The following is a 20,959-nucleotide window of genomic DNA, read 5'->3' as shown; positions in this document are numbered from 1 at the left end:
CACTGGGCAAGAGACATTTAAACACTCTGCTTCTTGCAGATCAAATGAGAAGTGGGGCTTTCTGCTGCTGCTTTTCTAGGGTTGTTACACTCGGGTTCCTCCACTGCCTGCCAGTGACTGTAGCAGCAGCAGCAGCAGAACTCGCTTTTATTTGTGCATCTAAAATGGTGAGGACCGTGTTAATGTGTAGGTATTTGTGCCAGGCTGTTCAGCATCTTGGTTTACAACTAATCTTGAGGTTCTGGTCACATTTTGCTATATAATATCCTCAATATAAGAGGCAGGAAAAAAAATAATCATCTAGTAGAAAAGTCCTGGCAGTGAGGCTTCCACTGGGACCACTGCTGGAGTTTGTCAGTGTTTCTGCTCCATGGGCTTGGCAGTGACCTTTGTGGAAGGGTAGCTGCTCACGTGGCCACAGAGCATATGTGGGCTCTTGGATGTCATAAATTATAGAATGGTTTGGGTTGGAAGGGACCTTAAAGCTCACCCAGGTCCAACCCCTGCCACGGGCAGGGACACCTTCCACTGGAGCAGCTTGCTCCAAGCCCCTGTGTCCAACCTGGCCTTGAGCACTGCCAGGGATGGGGCAGCCACAGCTTCTCTGGGCACCCTGTGCCAGGGCCTCAGCACCTTCACAGGGAAGAGCTTATGCCTTAGACCTAACCTGAACTCGCCCTGTTTCACTTTGAACCCATCACCCCTTGTCCTGTCGCTGCAGTCCCTGATGAAGAGTCCCTCCCCAGCATCCTTGCAGCCCCCTTCAGACACTGGAAGCTGCTCTGAGGTCTCCACGCAGCTTCTCTTCTCCAGGCTGAACAGCCCCAATGTTCTCAGCCTGTCTCCATAGGGGAGGTGCTGCAGCCCCTGAGCATCCTCGTGGCCTCCTCTGGACTTGCTCCAACAGCTCCATGTCACCCCATAACTAATGACAACGCTGCCCTTTTCAGTGTGATTGGTGTGAAAGCTGTAACTCGTTAGACCTCAGGCTGCAGTAGGGCTCCTGCACGCACACCGTTTGTGTTAGGCAGCCATCTAGAGGGCCTGCTGCCTGCGCCGACTTCACGCCGGTGACCAGAAACCGCAGAGCTGCAGGAAAACGCAGGCTCTGCTGACCCTTAGCGGCTGCGGTGCCGAGTGGGAATGGTTTTACACAGCCAGGACTGCTGCTCCTGGGCTGTTCTGAGGTGGTGTCACATATTTGTCTTTTCTAGGGGGTAAGGGACTGACTAACTTGTCGAGGGCAGAAACTGGGGGAGCGGTGTCAGCAGGGACGAGGGTCTGGGTATTACAGAGGCGAACGCACCTGACCTTGAGATTTTACAGCAGCTCCACCGAGCAAATGCAGTGTCCACCTAGGGGCCGTCACAGCTGGCACTGTAAACTGGAGGGGAGTCATTCCCTGGCAAAGAGAGGTGGGAAGGAAAACTGGAGGCAAAAGACAAAATGCTTAAGGACCACCACGTGGCTCTGATGGACAGATGTGATTCTCAGAGGCGCCAGAGGTGCGTGTCTGGGTTCAGATAGGGAAGACTTGACCCTTGTACTGATGGGACTTCACCTGGAGCATCAGACATGAGCCTGGCTTTCCAAGATCAGGAATTGGAATAAGCAAAGCAGGCCTCAGGGAGATCAGGGGTGCTCTTTTATAGGAGGATCTTGAAGGTCTGGCACAACAGCATCCAAAAGGATATGAACTGTTTCCCTCATTAAAAATTACTGGATGCTCCATCCCTGGAGACATTCCAGGCCAGGCTGGATGTGCTTCTGGGCAACCCGATCTAGATGAAGGTGTCCCTACTCATTGCAGGGGGTTGGAACCGGATGAAGTTTGAAGGTCCCTTCCAACCCAAACTGTTCTGTGAGTCAACCTGTTTGCAACACTAGGAGCAGTGAGGTTTGTTAGCTGCCTGTGAAGTGCCAGGAGGAGGGAACCCTTGCTAAAACGCAGGCTGATCCATGAAGGGGCTGTCAGTCCCAGCACTTCCAGCTTTGGCGATGCTCTTCAGCCTCGCCAGGAGCTCAGCTTGTGTAGTGGTGACTGTAAACCCAGCATCCCTGCGCTAGGGTACCTTGCTCTCCGGCCGGCGGGCGACCGAGCGCAGTCTGCGAGCGGCTGCCGCACACACCCGGTTGGTCTGGTCCCAGTCCTTCGTGCTAGCTCCGGTGTTAACGGGCACGGTGCCGGTGTTAACGACACAGCTCCGGTGTTAACGGGCACGGCTCCGGCGCCGCCCGGCCGCGCTCTCCCCGCAGAGGCCGCTACGAGGAGCGGCGGGGCCGGCGCAAGCGGCCGGGAGAGGGCGCGCAAGGGCCGCAGCTGAGCTCCGCCCCGCTCCCGCCCTCCGGCGCCGTCCGGGCGCTCGCGGGGGGCCGGCGGGGTCGTGCCGCTGCCTGCGCGGCTGAGTCTCGGCTCCAGCGGGCCCGCGGCTGCTGCTGCTCCTCCTTCGGTTCCCGGCGGCGGAGCCCTGCTCAGGTGAGCGGGGAGCGGGGTCCCCTCTCCGTTCCCCTCGGTCTCGGGTCGGCGGGAGCAGCCGGGGTACGGCCCTGGCCCGCTTCCTCCCCACCGGGCCTGGGCCGTGCTGAGCCCTCGGCCCAGGGGCCTCCCGGCGGGGCCCAGCAGCGCGGCGGCCTGAGGGGCGCTGGTTGGCGGCCGCCGGGGTCCCGGTGTCGTGGCCGTGCTCCGTCTCCCCGCAGGGAGGCGGCCGGCGGGTTCGCCGGGAGCAGCAACCAGCTCGATGCTGCTGCCGGCCTGGGAAATGCGCCTCTACGGGCTCCTCGCCGTGGGCTCGCACCTCTACGCGTTCTACGAGGCGCACCGAGCGTCCCGAGGTAAGCCCGTGACGGGGGTGCGCGCTCCGGAGCTCGCTGGAGTTGTTCTCCGAGTTGGGGTCTGCTTTGGTGCCCTGCACGGAGCGCCCGTGCTCCTCCTGCCTGCCAGCCAGCCCTGTGCGAGGAAGCAGCGGCAGCAGCCATGTGCCAGCGGGGCGGAGAGCTTGGTCCCAGGGCTCTTGGCAAGGGTGTCGGGGGAGAGGGGGGCTCAGAGCCTCGTCTGTGCAGCTTTGGGGTCGGTTTGTTTCCAGACACCTGCGTGTGCCTCGAGTAATTTCTTGGTAGCTGCTCTAGTGGTTTTGGTTCGGTGGGGCTGTGTTGTGCGGGGTGGGGGTAAACAAGTTATGTAGAGGTTCCGTGTGAAAAGCAGCTGTGTTCTAGCCCGTTGGTGTTTTAAGGTGGTATTACCTGGTAGGAGTATAGCTAGTTAGAGAGCCTCGTTAGGGGTATTGCCTGCTGTTCGGGTTTAATCAGCCAGGTGTTCTACGTTAATGACCCTAGCTGGCTCTCAGAAAAGCTGAAGGGAAGAACAGGAGTGCCGGAAAGGCAGGGCCCTGAAGGAGGTGCTGGGTACAGGGCTCTGCACCCACCCATGGCAACAGGCTGCATGCGGGTGGGTTCCGGAGGTGGCTTCTCAGAGCAGCTTAGCCCAGCTCTGCTGTACTGGTCAGTGTCAGGTTTGTGTGTCCCTTTTGCTCTGCTGGGAGAAACCAGGTAGCCCTTAAAGAGGGGAAATGAGGATTAGCACAGGTCCCGTGTGGCCAGGGGCAAGCATAGCTGTGAGCAGTTCAGTGCCCTTGCCTTTGCTGCAGGGCAGAGCTATGGCTTGGTTGGGCAGCTCACCTGGTGAGCGGTGACACGGTGAAGTGCTTCAGTGCCTCCATCAGTGGAGGCCTTGCGGGAGCGTGCAGCAGAGGCCACAGCCCTGACCGTCACATTAGGTGAGCCTTGGGTGACATGGTGTGGTGTGCCGGGTCCCTGCCCATGGCAGGGGGTGGAACTGGACGATCTTAAGGTCCTTTCCAACCCAAACCGTTCTGTGATTCTCCCTGCTCTGGCTGCTGTGTCCTTAGCAAAGGTTTACTCTTCTTTGCAGAGTATGAAGCTGCGATGGACACGGAGTTTGGGCTGGAACCAGGGACTCTCTTTCGGGGCCTCAAAAAGGTAGGATGGGTGACAGGTAATAGCATCTTTTATTTTGTGGCAGCAAACACGTCTCCATGTTTTCTGCTCACCTGAGCTTCTGATCTAGCTTCAGAGCTTGTAGTAACTGTGCAGATATGGGTGTTCATAGTCAGTTTCAGTCTGTGTCTCCTGAGGAACTTACCAGGTGTGTCTAGGTCTGAAAACCACAACGCAAGTTTGACTCCTTGACCCCTGCACTAAGCATTTCTCCTTTGTTAATTACTGAATAACCTTCTGGTTTGCTGTTTGGCCTTAAAACCTATCGTCCCCTTTGGGGTTTCCTGCAGCCTTTCCCTCTTTTTCCTCTCGCTGGGTGTTCTGGGTAACATCGGCTTAAGATCAGTGAACACACGTTTTCCTCTTGCTCAGTCTGTAGTACAGCATAGAGGAGAACAGATTTGTGAGGCATACAGGCTTAAAGAAACATGGCTGGTATAAAAAAAACACCCCAAACTAATAAGAAAGCCGAAAAGCAACCTCACCATGTGCTTTTGACCTCACGTCCTTCTGAAGTAGTGCTGATACATGTTACTAATACTGAGTGATTTGCACAAGACCAGGCACGCACAGCTGTGGAAGTATTTTGGTGTTCAGGCCCTGGTGAGGGACCCTTCACATGTGCTCTCAAGGAAGCCATAAAGCCCTTGTGGAGATGCACTTTTGGTGGGGCTTTGTATAGGACACAAGGCCACCAGCTGCTCCCTCTTAAACAATGTAGATAAAACCCCCATGTCGCAGGAACCTGCAGCTGACCTCACTTCATGTGATCCCACCTGGGCTTTGTTGAAATGGGGAGCGAAACTCCACTTCCATCAAGGTGCCTTTTCAGCCAAGTTGAAATAAATACAAGTTCCTGGCTAAACTTTGCACGGCTTCAGTGTAGCTCAGAATGTGTTTGTTTTTTTTTTTCCTGTGTACATGGAAAAGAGAGTCCTAACATTAAAAGGATGGGAGCAAGCAAAGACCTGACTTTGTTGGCTTTGAAGAGATGACGCAGATCAGTGGTAGCACACTGTAATTTGTTGTTGCCTGAGAAGCTTTCTAATGAGGAACCCAAGTGAGGCCCTGCTGGACAGGAAGCCTTGAGGACCCTTGCTGCAGTCTGCATCTCTGTGCAGTCACCAGCCTGTTCCCCATGTCCTGGGGAGGAGGTGTGTGTGGGGGGTGCCTGTCTTTGTAGTTAGGAAACTCCCTGGCATCTGGGAGGGGCAAGGCAGTGATTACTGGTCAGGTTCATCACCAGCTGAGGGGCTTAGGAGTTGTGACACCACCTAAAGCTCTTTCTCTGCATTTCACACCATTGGAAGTCAGAATGATGCTGTCAGAGCTCGATGCTGTCAGAGCTCACTGCTGTAAGTGATCCAGTTGGATTGCTGAAGTGACATTCTGCCGATGCGGAGGTCTGTGGTGTTGGGTAATGGACCTAGTGTGTAGGTGTTTCCTGTAAGAACATGCTTTTAGGGCCAGATACACACAGTGACCGGTTCCCTTGGTGCCCCAGGACCCCCTGGACTTCGAGTGGAGCTACTGGATCGAATGGGGAAGGGAACGTATACTGTGGCTTCTGGCTGGTCACCTGCTGGTATCACAAGTGTCCAGGCTCTTGGTGGAGAAGGTATGTAAGGCGTGTCTACGCAGCAGGGGGTTTCTGTGGGTTTCGGTTTACTTGGGCATGGGAAATGTGGCACTGAGCCCACTGAGTGTGAAAATCCCATTCTGGGGGGTGAATTGTGTGAGTGGGTCTATGATGATGTTCAGGTGAGAGCGTTGCCTCAGTGTCCAGAGACGTGAGCCTCCAGCCCATGAAAACCTGTGCTTTGTTGTGAGCCGTTAACCAGTGTCATTTGACCTCTGCACCAAAGAAGGTGGTAGGTATTCCTTTCCAAGACTGTGAGGTGATGACTGCTTGGGTTTTGGCATGGTTGCTCAATGAATGTATGATTGTGAGAAGTGACTGGCATGTGGTATCCCACTTGCTGGTCTGGGGAAGGAAAGGAGGAACTCGTGTTCTCCTCCAGATCAGGGAGACTCTGGATTTCATACATGCTGCTACAGAAACCCCTTCTGGAAACCCCATCCTTTATGGGTTCCCTATATGGCTTCCCAGGCAAGCGTTGGAATCGCCGTCCCTGGAGGTGTTCATACGAGGCCCTCAGTGCCATAGGTTAGGGGTGATCTTGGCAGTGCTGGGGAGTGGTTGGACTTGATGAGCTTAAAGGGCTTTTCCAACCCAACTGACTATGATTCTATGTTTGTTCTTAACCTTGTTGACTGCATTTGTTTCCACTGTCGACTCTGTGTAGGACAGCCCAGATACTGAGGGGTTGGTTGGTTGTTTTTCATTAGAAATAATCAAACTAAAGCCTGTTCATTTTTCTTTGACAGTATAAACCATGGTGCTTGATGGTTTATGGAATGGCTGCCTGCTGGTTGCTACTGGGAATCAAGGGCTTTGCTGTCATCCTGTTGCATACAACCATTTCGTTTGCTGTGGCTCAGTTTCAGCTGTCGGTCCTGACGTGGTTGTGCTCCCTTACCCTGCTATCCACCTTACGTATACCAGCTGTGGAAGAAGCCAAGGTAATGAGAGAGGGACTGATTAAGCATTGAATTAATTATGGTGGTGGGTGCCCATTATGGCAGCTCTGGTTTGACAAAGTACTGGTTTTATTTCTCAGTCATGCTGGTCAGTGCATTGAGATGAAGTATGTGTAAGTCGTGTTCAGCAGAGCTGATGTATGACAGTGCTTTACTAGTGCTCTAGTAAATGCATCTCCAGTTCTTTGAAGCTGTAATTGTACCAGTTTAAGGTGCTAGCTTTTGGGTTTGTATCCTTAGTCAAGCACAAGGTTCAGTAACATCTTTCCAGCTTTGAGCTTTCTCAGGAGTGACTGATTCTTTTCGGATCTGAACTGCAGCCTTTGGCTTCAGCCCTAGCGGTCCCTTTGCTGACAGCAGTGCTGCCAGCTGGTTTGGGTATTGTAGTACTGGGCCAAATCTGAGGGAGATAATGCCGTTCCTGTAAGAATAGGTCTCCTGCTATCACAATTATGCACAACCTGAAACTGTTGGCTCTTTATGCTGGTAGCAGTAGCTCTGGAGGCCCCCTTTCTCCATCAGTTCCATCCTTCCGGTGCTGCTTGTTCATGTGTTAATGCTCACTTCAGATGCTTGTGCCAACTGCTGTTAAATGTGGTTGCTTCCTGCTGCTGGTGACCCTGAAAGGGAGGATGTGGGTGGCCATCCCTGTCCAGCCATACAGAAATCCCAGACTTGCCCCATCAGGTTCTGGCTTTATTTTGTGTTGCAGAGGAAGTGGTACGACACTGAGAATGAGTATTACCTGCTGCTCTTCACCCTGTCTGTCCGCTGCCTCTTCTGCACTAGCTTCAGCCTGGAGTACTGCTGGCATGGACCTGCCCAGAAGTCATCCCACTCATTCCTCTGGATGCTGGCATATGTCTTTTATTACCCCACCTTCCACAACGGGCCCCTTATGAATTTTGATGAATTCAGTAAGCAGGTAAGAGAGCTTTTTTAGATCACAGTTACTGATTTTTAGTGTGTCTGTGCCTCGAGTGAACTGGGTGAAGAGCTATTGGAAGTGGATGGTGATCTCTTTCCAGCTGCCAAATCTAGACGCAGACCCCATGCTTTGAAGAATAGATTAAAGCATGATAGGGTGATCTTGAGAGATTCTAATACCGATCACGAGAATGTTAGGTAGGCAGGTTCATCCAGTTTTCCATGAGATGCTCTTTTATGGGTGTGTTTTGTAATGCAGTTTACTGGTAAGCCTGAGTTTCTGTTTATTTTCTGGTTTCCTACTTGACAGAAATTGATGCAGATGAGACTTTCAGACAGAAGGTGTTCCTAGTGTTACTCTTTATCTGTTGTCCTTTTAAGTGTTGAAGTACGCTGCATGCGAAAGGGAAGGCCATAGTTGGAAACCAGTCTTGGGTATTCACGCTTGTATGGCAGCCATGGCCCAATGAACTCGCTTTGGGCTGGTAACTAACATATTTAGTCAGCATATGTTGTCCAAAGTGTTTATATCTAGTGCTTGGTTGGAGAGGGGTATGTTAGACTCCAGTGTTAGAGAAGGTGGAAAGAAAGCCAAGCAGCTTTTCCTGGCTGGCTGATAAGTTTCCCCTATCAGATTGTGATAGCTGTTTCTGTCTGAAATAGTTTTCCCCTCAATGAGGTACTTTGGAAACAGAAAAAACCTCCAGAAAAGCAGTTTTCAGTCCTGCCCGTTTTGACTTCAGTACAGACATCTCTAATTGCTGCTGTAATAGCTTTCCTCCTTACTGATGGTTTGAAAGATCTCAGTTTTTACTTGGACTCCTTGGAGGTTAAGAATTGTTTGGGTGTCTAAAGCTGTCTTCAGCATGGTTTTGAAAATACAAAATCACGTTCTAGGAACGACTTTGAGTGTAGCACTGGGAATTCAACCGTCTCCTGGGTATCAACTTGAGGACGAACCTTCCTCCCCAAGTTCTGCTTTACAGGATGTTTTTTTGTCCAACATCAGATTTATCCCTTCAAGCAGGAACCCAGTGACACACGTTGTTAGAGTCTTCAAATGCTCATAATTCTAGCTTGCAGCTGCTGGGCTGGATTTTTGTTTGCCTCTCCTCAGTTAGGCAGAAGAAGGTAACATCGTCAGCAGCATCTGGCTGTTAACTCTGAAACAGGTTCCAGAGCCTCAGAAAGCTGCTGGTTTATGTTGGGAGTTCCTGAGTTTCCCATCTTGGTGGTGTGAAAACAGCTGATGATTACTTGGAACGCTTTTCTTCAGGCTAAATGAGGTGGTTAGCATGTTAAAATGTGAAAGACTGACCTAACTTACTGAACGTCTTCTCCTAGGGCCTTGCAGGCTGCTTTTCAAGCCTGATTTTACATGACGAGGGAAAACCCCACGTTTCCGTGTTGTTTAATGTTTTCCTGGTTTTCTTGCACACTTGAGTAAGAAGTGGAATCACCACCTGTGATGTGTGACTTCCCATTCGAAGACAGGCTGAGAACAGTGGGGCTGTTCAGCCTGGAGAAGAGAAGCTGCTTGGAGACCTCAGAGCATCTTCCAGGGTCTGAAGGGGGCTGCAGGGATGCTGGAGAGGGACTCTTCATCAGGGACTGCAGCCACAGGACAAGGGGTGATGGGTTCAGACTGAAACAGGGCGAGTTCAGGTTAGATCTAAGGCAGAAGCTCTTCCCTGGCACAGGGTGCCCAGAGAAGCTGTGGCTGCCCCATCCCTGGCAGTGTTCAAGGCCAGGTTGGACTGAGCCTTGGGTGATACCATCTAGTGTGAGGTGTCCTTGCTCACCGGACATTGGTTGATCTTAAGGTCCTTTCCAACTCAAAGCATTCTGTGATGTCTGTAGCTAACATCACTGGGATAAAGTGGATGAGCAGACATGCACAGTAATAGATGTACAAAATGTGAATAAGTTTTTAGGCAATCCTATGTTTCTGTTGTTTGAGCATATTCTGTTTTATTGTGGAAAGAGGGTAAAAGCATGTCAGTGTGTTTACTATAGTTTGGGACATCGTAAGAAACCTGCCAGCAGCAAACCTTTTCTTACCTGGTGTTTAACTTGTGGTTAACTGCCATTTGCTCAGCACATCATATAGGTCTGGCAGATCTTGGCAATGCTACAGGAGAAGAATGGAGAGCTGTCCTGAAGTCAATCCCATGTAGTGAGTAGAAGTTGGAGGTACTTTAACAGCCAGCAGTTAATTGTTTGTGTTCTGGTAGGGCTGCTGCTTGGAAAACCTTCTCCTTCATAGCTGTGTTTTCTTTAAGCTTCTTTTGATCATCTCTAAAGATTGATCAAGTCACAGGAGCTAAAAAGCGTCTCGTGTCTGGATCCTATTCAGGTTAACAGCACTTGGCCTTTCCTGTAACAGTTAGGTGCAGTTTATGGCCATGTGTGATCTCTTGATTTCTGCAGCTTACTGAGATTGAGAATGGAGAGGCCAGGTCAGGAATTAGCAAATGGCACTGTCAGGTGGTCCCCTTGGGAATGAACAGCAAATGAAATTTAATCAAGTTCTCGGGGGTTGGTATGTGAGTACCACAGTTACGTGCCATATCACCTCTCTGGGTTTCTTTTTCAGATGAGGAGCCAAGAAGCCTTCAGTTTGAAGACCAATCTTAGGATCTTAATGGTGGGCGTGATGCGTATTTTCTTTTGGTGGTGCCTGGCTGAGCTGATGATTCACCTCATGTATATCCATGCTCTCTGCAGCAGTGCTCCTCCTTTGGAAGCTGTATCATACTGGGCCTTGGGTGAGTACAGAAACAGCAGCAGAAATCTTCTTCCCCCCCCTGCTTCAAGACCCCCAGTCTACTTCTCTCATGTCCGTCTGTTGGAACTTAGGAATAGTACATTATGGCCAGTCACTGTCAGAAAGGCAGTCTTCTGGACTTCATGTAGCATGTAGAACCTCTGAGAAGCTTATGGTTAAACTGACTGAGCTGCTTCCTAAATTAAAAACCATTCTGTATATTTTCCAGCCTAAAGTGTGCGTCGAAACTTTGGTCTAAAGTGGTTTCCCATAGAACTGGACACTTAAAAGAGTTTTGGTATAGGGATGGAGGAGGGCAGATGTTAGGAACTAAAGTGTTTATTGGCCTCCTTCTGTTTGATGCTTCAGCTCTGTATTCATATTGAAAGATAAAATGACAGCACTCGTGAAAAGAGCAGGGAGAAGGAATTGCTCTTCCCCTGCTTCACTTCGCCCACTTCTGTCCCCTCCCACCTCTCTGGTGTTTCATTAAAATGCCCAACTGTGATGGGAACTAAAATGAGCACTGATAAATGTAACTGGAAAGGGCTTAGAGTGCTCCATAGGTGTAGGTTAACCCGTAAGCAACTGTTGCATGTGGTTAGTTTGATTCTTCCCCCCCCATCACAGAATAGTTTGGGTTGGAAAGGACCTTAAAGCTCATCCAGTTCCAACCCCCTACCACAGGCAGGGACCCCTTCCACTAGAGCAGCTTGCTCCAAGCCCCTGTGTCCAACCTGGCCTTGAGCACTGCCAGGGATGGGGCAGCCACAGCTTCTCTGGGCACCCTGTGCCAGCACCTCAGCAGCCTCCTCACAGGGAAAGGCTTTTCTTTGGATCACCAGGTAGGAGAAACCAAAGTGGAGAAACCCCAGGCCTTAAAAAATTGTGTTCTGAAAAAGCCTTGGTGATTGCTGAATAGAGCGAGGCGCCTCTTCCTGTACCAGCAAGTACCAGGAGCTGATACCAACACTGTATGGTCCTGGCAAACATTCATTGCACATCATGTATGATGATCAGTGTGTGTTGGAGGGCACTTGTGGATTGGACTTTGGTCAGCAGAGGGCAATGTGTGCACTCTGTGTATGCATACACAATCTATATTTGTGTATTTATATATATATATATATATATGTAAAAAAAAAAAGAGCAAGAGCAGATGGAGAGCAGAAAGTGAGAGGTTTGCCTCTATGGTTTGTTCTACCCCTCCTAACTCAGTCACTGTATAGAAAGTGGATTCTGAGTTTTCATCTCCTATTCTAAATGTCAGGGAATTGATGAGTTAAATCTGTTAGCTCCTGGTGTTGTCTGTATGTCCGACAGAAAGCTGGCCACTGGATAAGGCAGGCAAGGCTGCAGAATTAGGGACAGAGCATTCTGGCTTTGGTGTTACTGGCAGATCTCTCCTTCCCTTCAAGGCTACCAGAGTTGATGTTAAGGGGGGGGGAGTAACTTTCCAGGCAGTAGCTAAGTAGGCTGTGTGTTTATTTATTTGAAAGCAATTAAAATGTGTTTTGAACAAATGATTAGGAAAGGCTGAGATGCCTCAAAGCAACAGGTGATGAAAGACGGTGTTCGAGTAAGTCTGGACTCTGAAACCGCCTGATTAAAATATGATCATTTGAATTAGTCCTCTGGGGGATCCCTGCTCTTCAAAGTGTGACCCTGCTCTAGGTGAGCTTTGTCTTTTTAGCAGTGAAAGCCCGTGGTTAAAATACATTGCAAGTGAGAGTGAGGCAGAATTTGTCACTTCTGACAGTGTGTTCTCTGCAGGTTTTGGCACAATGATTATACCGGTCTCAGACTCAAACCAGTGACAGGCCACTTGCTTTAGGGAGCCACTGATATGAGAGTAAGGATACTGGTTTGGGTTTCTTTTCTGTTGATCCTTACCTGATCCTTACGGATCTTCCCGTGCTTCTACGGCAGTTCTTGTGCACAGCCAAACACACCCCTCTGTTACCTTGCATTCTCTGTTATTAAAACCTATTGCATCAGATAGCTGAGTCTTGAGACCAAGGAAGCAGCTTGTTGTTGGCTCGGGAGGATTAACCACATGGTACATCAGCCTTTCTGTGCTGCTGGGCTTACTGTTCATTTTGGGTTTCTTATTTAACTACAGCAGCTGCAAAGCAGTACGGAGCATCCACTTACCCTGTGATCCCTGGCTGCCCCCACAGCCTGGGAAGCTTAGGTGTGAGGCTGTTGTGCAGTCAGCCCTAACTGGGGAGACTAGAACTGCTCCTGCATTTTTCTTCTGGAGTGTCTTTGACAATAAATGCCAGCGGTGTGGGTAAGGACAGCAGTGCTGCGAGATCCTGCTCTCAGCAGCTCGAGGGTAATGATGGTCAGTCTACACCTCAGAAGTGGGAAGCTGTCCTGTGTTCCGCAGCACTTTGTCTGGTGTACCTGTGAGGTGAGACAGCAAAGAAGTAAAACCCCAAACCCTGACTTGAGTTGCAGTGCATGTTTAAAAATGTCATTGCACAATGTTATTTATGGCTGTGTAGAGCAGAAATGCTGAATTTACCTAAACAAACATTACTGAGCGCACACAGGGATAAAAGGAAGAAGAAACAGTACCTGGGAGAATGCGTTACCCAGCAGTAAGAGAAGTATTTTGTGTAAAAGGAATTGGGAAGAGAGGTTCTAGAAGCAGCAATATACAAAACAGTGCATGGGTGGCTTTGAAGCCTGTGTATTTAGCTGCAACAGAGGTGCAAGCTGCCCTCAATATCACTGTTTAGCGTTAGCTACTGTTGATACAGTCTGTGAATTATATGGTCGGTTTTTAAACTTTCCTTTTCAAACTTGGGTCCTTTTGCAACCAAACCAAGTACCTTCTTAGGTCAGATGTTCAGATTCTTCTGTTCTCCGTGCCCTTTAGAAGCCGGTACCCGAGTTGCTATAAGCGTACTCTTACCCTATAGGTTATGTTACCTCATTCCTTCCAGTTCACTTGCAGAGGCCCGGTTCTATATGTTCTCCTGCTCTTCTGAATTTGAGCATGTCAAAGGCAGTGCAGAGTTTCTCCTGTTTGAGAGGAAGGCACCTTCTGTCCAGGTAACCCCGCTGGGCTGTGTGCTTTTGGGTTACCATGGTGTCTGAAAGGCTCTAGGGGCTCTGTAGCTTTGCTTCCCCCTTTGCTTGTTGAATATCCCCCTTGTCTCTTTATCGGCTATGTAGTGTGGGTAGGTGAAGCCTGTCCCTTGAATAAACCGATGGAAGAACTGCTGTGATTGAAGTATCTGTGCAATGTCTTTAATTGCTGTTATGTATAGGTTATATTGGGAAGTGGCGAGTTTCAAGGTCATTAATTGGGTGATAAGCATGTTGGGAATTGTGAACAGAAGGGTAGCTGTAGTTCATGTCAAGGTAGAACCTTCAGTTCTCTCCTGGTCATATCTTTTCCTGGATTACTCCTCTCCCTGTGTTTCCTAACCTGGCAGCGGTCAGTAAGGACAGTTTATGTGGATCAAGGAGCTAGGAAAGTACATGGTTAGTGGCCTCCTCTGAGAGAGACCAGGTTGCATCCTCTGCGTATTGATCCTTTAATGAGTAGGGAAGCGTCATATTGCACCGTGGCCCCTGGAGTTTGAGGGGTTTCAGTCAAAACTGTTTTTTGTCCATAATATGGGAAAAAAAACCCAAACTGGCTGCATCCACATCTTCCATGGGCTAAATACTGTAGAAAAACATGGTCATGGAATACTAGCAGCAATCTGTTGGTTTGTTTGTTTGTTTTTCATCCTGCAAGATAATGATGGGGAGACTGATAAAATATTTGGCATCTTGATGTCAGTTGAAAACTGGAAACACAAACGTGACTCAGAAAGCTTAGTAAGATTTTTATTCCCTAAGCCACTGGGTAGTTCACTGCTTTATACAAAGAAGTGTGTGTGTGTGTGTGAATGGTTTATAAGCATTCCTGCAGGCTAAACTTCCAGTATTGGCTCCTTTTCTTTTACTCATGTGCTGTAGCTTAACCCCAGATGGCAACAGAGCACCACGTAGTTGCTCAGTCAGTCTTTTGATAGGACTGGGGAGAGAATCAGAAGGGTAAAAGAGAGAAAACTCGTGGTTGAGTTAAAGACAGTGTAACAGGTAAAGCAAAAGCCATAGTGCATGGAATTAATTCCCCCCCGTTCCCCAGGGCAGGCAGGTGTTCAGCCATCCCCGGGACAGCAGGGCTCCATCACATGCAAGTGTAACCTGGGAAGACAAATGCCATCGCTCTGAGCATCCCCTCTTCCTGCTTCCCCAGCTCTATATGCTGAGCATGGCCACAAATTCTGGGCTGTTTTAAATGTCTTTGTCTCCCAGACTTGTGCCATGTGCCAGGAACCCTTCTGAAATGTCTGTTTGTCTCCGAGATGAGTGTTCTGCGATCATTAATGCCATAGGGTCAGTGTAGCTGCGGAAGGGGTAGGTTTGTGCTGCTGTGCTCATCATAAAGTTGCCTGCTAAGGCACAAGTCTCGCCCATGAGTTTTGGTGATGGTAATGGACAGAAAAATGGCAAGTGTGGTTTCTGATACCTGGATCCAAATCGTCTGTCAGTTATTTAGGAGAATGTTCTGCTTGAGAGCCCCTGTCCAAGGCAGAGTTTTGAGAATGTGGAAGCTAAAGCTAATAATAATAATGCTGCTATGCTGTGGATATGCTGACTTTTAATTACTCTTGAAGCAAAGCCCTGTGAAAGTTGCAAAATGCAGCTTTGCAGTAAACGTATGGAAGGTAAAACTGTGAAGGCCAATAGAAAAAGGCCAATTTATACAGCATAGGAAAATGTAGAACGTTCTAAGGGTTTGCAAGATGACAGACTGAAAATACCCGTTTCTGTACAAATTGGTTAATTTAGTCTGGGATGTCAGCTTCGCTGCTGAAGTGCACGGGTTTAAGATTGTACCAGTGTTTTAACTTGGTTTTGGTTTTATCCCTTAAAACATTTCAGCTACAAATTAACCCTGAGTGCTTTGAATTAATTTACTCTGGGGAAAAGAGAGCATACATGTAGAATTTCTTCCCTCACAGGTATTTTTAATATACACTTGCCATAGTGTGTTTCTAATTAAAGGTGCTGCTTCTGTGCAAGTTCTTGTAAAGCTTGAAATTCAGAGGATCCCAGAGTGGTTTGGGTTGGAAGGGACCTTAAAGCTCATCCAGTTCCAATTCCCTGATGTGGACAGGGACCCCTTCCACTAGAGCAGCTTGCTCCAAGCTGCTGTGTCCAACCTGGCCTCGAGCACTGCCAGGGATGGGGCAGCCACAGCTCCTCTGGGCACCCTGTGCCAGCGCCTCAGCACCCTCACAGGGAAGAGCTTCTGCCTTAGATCTAACCTGAAAACTCGCCCTGTTTCACTTTGAACCCATCACCCCTTGTCCTGTCGCTGCAGTCCCTGATGAAGAGTCCCTCTCCAGCATTTACGTACAGTGATGAAAGACTCCAGGTTCTCAAATACAAAGTTATAATAGGTAAGTTTAAGAAAAAAAAGAAAACAACTGAAAACCAACCATCTCTATTAACATACACCCAAGTTGTCATGACCATTCCCTAGCAGACAGCTTAATACCACTGGTATCTTAAATACATGTAGGCATCACATCACAGGTCATTACCTGGCAGGCAGTAGCTACTCCGTGTGTGGCAATTCTAAGACTCACAACAGTGAGGGTGCCTATCAAAATATGTAGGCTAAGTCCTTATTGGTCTTCAACTCATGCCAGCTGTGTGAGAGTTCTGGCCACACATGGAAAATTAAGGGCAAAATTCCAGCATCATAACAGCCGGGCCGCCTTGGCAACAGGCAGACTTTAACCCTTCCTGCGTACCTGAGACGTTCCAGCTGCTTTGCATTTGCTCCCTTGCAGCCCAGAAGTGTGCACTGCTTCACCTGAGCTTGAAACATGGAGCACAAAGGGAAATTTACCATCAGGGCTCAAGTTCTCAAACACCCAATATCACAGAATTTGGTCTTTAGTGCTCAAGTCGCTCCATTAATGCCCCATCCCTGGCAGTGTTCAAGGCCAGGTTGGATGCAGGGGCTTGGAGCAAGCTGCTCCAGTGGAAGGTGTCTTTGCCCGTGGCAGGGAATTGGAACTGGATGAGCTTTAAGGTCCCTTCCAACGCAAACCAGTCTGGGGTGCTGTGATTTTTCTCAGGTCTCAAGAGAGTGGTAGTCTCTTCCTGTAAATCTCATTCCATCATGCACAGCCAAAGGGGTTTTGGATTTTACCGGTGCACAGACAGCTGTGATCTTCATAATTGGTTTGTGTGGGTGTCAGCATTCAGCTCTCCAATGAAATTTGTCAGAAGAGAAGTGAGAAACTGAATTGAGATGGGAATTAAAGCAGAAAGTTGGCTGTGTAGATGATTTAGCAGTAATCTAATGTGTGGCTAATTGGCTGGTATCCAAATTGTGCTTCTGATTGATTGTTTTCCTCTGGGAAGAATGCTACTGAATACTAGATGACTGCTTCCCTGCAGGAAACCACCATGAGCTTCATGTCTAGGTGTTTTGTTCTAACATCAGTTTTCATCTTGCATGGCACAGCTGTTTCTGATTGTGCGCATGGATCATGATATTAAACGTAAAAACGTTGTATTGTAGTAGCAAAATGCTGGCCCTGCCTAGGATGGTGGGAGTTTTGCAATTTGCAGTATTGGTGCCAAGGTTTCACCCTAGGTTGTTATATATACGGCATGAATTTTTAATGCTTAGCTTTTGGGTGGCATCCATAGTGTACCCATGAGTCAGCAGAATGCAAGAGGGATGCTTTGCCAGCGAAAATCAAAGCAGATTATTTAAGTGATCACGGCCTTGGACTGCTGGAGTCAGATTGAAAGCTGTGTCCCCAAGGAGGGGCTGCTGGGCGGTTCTAAAATCACATTAAACATCCGAGGAACTGCACTCAAATCACTGGTTGGTAGTGTCAGGGAGGGAAAGCAAAATACTGGAAAGGAGGTTTAACGATTGTATTTTACAAGTTTGGGTTTTTTTTTACTCTTCCAAGCTGTAACAATTTTACTTCCCCTCCTTTGGGATTAGATTTAAGTGATGTCAGCTGTCAGCTGGAAAAGCTCCCCAAAATCAGTGGCACTTTAGGAGTGGGCTCTCCCCGGTTTCAATAAAGGTGTTGGCCACTGCTTTATATGGATTTTTTTTCATATGATTTATTGGTGAAATACCATTTTATTCAGCAGAAAACATTTAGAGTGTTAATATGAGTCACTGTTATTTATGTGTTCTATGGTTGTTACTCTTCTGAGAGGAATACCTCTGAGAGTAGCCAGTATGGTTTTCATCTCACACCTGTGCAAGATGCTGCGTTTTGGGCCATGCCCCGGGGTTAAGCTGTGGGCAAACACACTGCCAAAACTTCCTTTGGCAATCGGGCAGCTAAAGCACCCCAAGGAGTCCTTTGTCTTGGGGTTTAAAACCTGGTACGTGCCTCAAGCATTCTGCCAAGTGGAGTAACAGTCTTCTGTGCTTCAGCTGGAGCAGGAGGGGTCTTGTAGGGGGTGTTTTGGGGGACACAGATAATCCTGATGGTGCATGAGATGGGTGTGGAGCAGGTCAGGATAAGCTGCAAAGATACCTGTGCGGGAAGAGCAAGTGGAGCATGGTTGGTTGGAGTTACTTGCAGAGGTAACATTTATCCCCATGCCTGCTTTGGTATGTTCTGATTTTTAGCTCAGCATAAGTCACTGTTTGTTTTTCACAGCAATAAATAACCACACAGGCCAAAGAATTTTGAAGGTGGAGCTACAGGTGCTTACTTACTCCTTCATATTGGGATGATGGTACTGTTCTCTGTGTGCTTGTGTCCTGTAGCTGTTGCAAAAGTAGGTATTGTATATCCCATCGCCTCATGATGCTTGCTTTAGGGCTTGGAAGTAAGTCAGTATTAAGAGGTTTTAAAACAGTTTCAGAGCTTGGTTAAGGCATGATGTTGACATTATTATGTTGTTTTAGGTGGCCTGGCTTTAGCTCAAGTGCTGTTTTTTTATGTGAAGTACCTGGTTCTGTATGGTGTTCCTGCCCTCCTCCTTCAAATGGATGGACTCAAACCCCCAGCTCTGCCTTGCTGTGTGAGCCTGATGCACAGCTTCACTAAAATGTGGAGGTAAGTCGTTACTGCTTTTCAGACAGCTTATTGCTGGTCTGTGGCAGGGAGGAAGTAAGAACATGCCTGTGTGTTGTCATGGTCGCATACATGCTGGCTTTCATGTCCTTGTGCTTTTTCCCCCTCACCCCCGTGATTCATCTATAGCGCTTTCTAAATGAACTTCAGTTTGAGGGTTACTCTCTTGCCACCGTGGAGGGTAGGGGCAAGCATTCCTTTCAGCATTTTCATCCTCTTAGTTATTAGAACTACTTAGCTTCACTAACATAGCAATTATTTTTTCCAGGTGCCTCTTAAATGGTTCATTTTCTGAGTCTTGGTCTAAACCCCACTTTCCAGCTAGGTACCCTTCCAGAGAAGGAAAAGAAATGCTTGATTAATCACCCTATGAGGAAAGCTGTAGTTGTAACCCTTCAATATGTAGAGTCATGAAGCAGACAAAGTCTTCAACACATGAAAAATACTATGAACAGTAGTAATTGTTTCTAACGTAGGGTGAACTTCAGGATCCCCTTTGGTTTGAAAGGGTTTCAGCACAGTATTTCTCAAAAAGAAGTGCCAGTTTTGGACCTTATGCTTGCTTTAAATCAGTGTTCACTGCAGTTGTTTCCCTGAAAACTGTCTCCCAGGTGGATCCTGCTTGGCGTTTAGCCTGTGTGTAACAGTGGCTTCAGTTGACGTCTCCCCTCCGCTGTTTTCCTCTGCACTGTCTCTGATGCTTTCAGTCCGTGGGATGCAGTGCCTCAGACTTCTAGAAACATTGCCTAAAATGATTTAGACTCGTCAGCTTTTTAGTGCAGAGACCTCTCTTGTGCTGTGTTGGATGCAGAGCCTCGCACAGTGGTGCTTACCCTGCTTGGTTCCCGACTGCTTTGCAGTATGAATAAAGCTTTTTCATGTTAGTCATGAAACCAGCAGGCCTGCTATTACCAGAGCTTTATTGGATGAAATTTTAATTTTGCTTTCAGCTTGAAGCTGGTTGTAACAAGAAGGTTTTATAGTTTCTGCAGTTGGCAACTGTGGATATGCGGTATTCAAATGCAGCAGGAGCAGAGTGCAGAAACCAGATGAACTGTTGACAATTATTTGAGCTACTAACAAATAGAATCACAGAATCGTTAGGGTTGGAAAGGACCTTAAGATCACCAAGTTCCAACCCCCCTGCCATGGGCAGGGACGCCTCCCACAAAACCATGCCACCCAAGGCCTTGTCCAACCTTGTCTCGAACACTGCCAGGGATGGAGCATTCACAACCTCCCTGGGCAGCCCGTTCCAGTGCCTCACCACCCTCACAGGAAAGAATTTCCTCCTTAGATCCAGTCTAAACTTCCCGTTTCAGTTTGAACCCGTTACCCCTTGTCCTGTCACTACAGTCCCTAATGAAGAGTCCCTCCCCAGCATCCCTATAGGCCCCCTTCAGATACTGGAAGCTGCTCGGAGGTCTCCACGCAGCCTTCTCCAGGCTGAACAGCCCCAACTTCCTCAGCCTGGCTCCATACAGGAGGTGCTCCAGTCCCCTGATCATCCTTGTGGCTCTTCTCTGGACTTGTTCCAACAGTTCCATGTCCTTTTTACATTGAGGGCACCAGACCTGCACAGGTGTTGGTCTAAATTCTCTTTCAGAGTTTGAACTGAACTTGCGACCTACAGAGTTAATACAGAAATCTTTGGTTTTTACCAGCTTCTCTCTTGAGAGCAGCATCTCTTGACCTGCTGGCCCTTGCAAGCAGAGCTGTAAACAGTGGTTTTTTCCTCCTCTCCGAGCAATCTGGGTCTTGCTCTGGAGGTGCCAAATGAAACTGCACTTCAGCACAAATCCTAATGACGCTGTTGTGTCAGGTAGTTGTAACACCATCAAAAAGTGCCCTGTGCCTGCAAAGGTGGGTGGTGAATCACAGTAAAAACATTGGGTTTTCTTTAAAAAACGATTCATAACGCTAAAGAAAATTGAAACTAGGATCTAAGGAGAGAGTTCAGTTAGATTTTTTTCCAGAAGGAAAAAATTCAGCTGCAGATATTCACCATTTACCCAAGTACTCCATTCATATATGTATCTGGAATCCTTGTAGCCCCCTTCAGACACTGGAAGCTGCTCCGAGGTCTCCACGTAGCTTCTCTTCTCCAGGCTGAACAGCCCCAGTGTTCTCAGCCTGTCTCATATGGGAGGTGCTGCAGCCCCTGAGCATCCTCGTGGCCTCCTCTGGACCTGCTCCAACAGCTCCATGTCCTCCTTATGCTGAGGACACCAGCACTGGATTTGTTTATTTTGAAGGTTTAACAAATCGGTTCATGTTCAGCTGACTTGGTTTCTTGCTCTCAAGGCTGTGTGGATACTGGAATTTCCTATGGCTGATAGTGAATTCGGGGTCATTGTCCATTATCTGAGTAATCTCACGTAGCTTGCCCTCTGAATCCCTGAATTACAATGCCCTTATGCCTTTACAGTTAAACTCTTTGATCGCTGCTACCCAGGGGTTTTGCAGTCTTTTTATGTGTTTTGATACGTGATATAGGAATGTCAGT

The 20,959-nt window shown here is 48.4% G+C and overlaps 1 protein-coding gene across 3 annotated transcripts in view; it reads left to right on the top strand.

The window, feature by feature from the left end:
• The first annotated feature begins 2,697 nt into the window (after window positions 1-2,697).
• HHAT (hedgehog acyltransferase) overlaps window positions 2,698-20,959 on the top strand; it is a 79,327-nt gene continuing 61,065 nt past the window's right edge. For 2 of the 3 annotated variants that reach the window (XM_057398493.1, XM_057398491.1), the window contains exons 1-7: window positions 2,698-2,832; window positions 3,929-3,996; window positions 5,519-5,632; window positions 6,403-6,597; window positions 7,328-7,540; window positions 10,139-10,310; window positions 18,285-18,435. In XM_057398493.1, the coding sequence (XP_057254476.1) occupies window positions 2,739-2,832; window positions 3,929-3,996; window positions 5,519-5,632; window positions 6,403-6,597; window positions 7,328-7,540; window positions 10,139-10,310; window positions 18,285-18,435 (1,007 nt within the window). In that variant the 5' untranslated portion in view covers window positions 2,698-2,738. Of the gene's footprint in view, window positions 2,833-3,433; window positions 3,510-3,928; window positions 3,997-5,518; window positions 5,633-6,402; window positions 6,598-7,327; window positions 7,541-10,138; window positions 10,311-18,284; window positions 18,436-20,959 lie in introns of those variants that run through there. The other variant, XM_057398492.1, reaches the window with a different exon arrangement.

Source organism: Pezoporus wallicus, unplaced genomic scaffold, assembly GCF_028554395.1.
Source record: "Pezoporus wallicus isolate ANWC-B61680 ecotype Strahan unplaced genomic scaffold, APGP_CSIRO_Pwel_v1 contig_11493, whole genome shotgun sequence".
Lineage (NCBI taxonomy): Eukaryota > Metazoa > Chordata > Aves > Psittaciformes > Psittacidae > Pezoporus > Pezoporus wallicus.
This window is presented reverse-complemented; position numbering and strand designations above follow the sequence as displayed.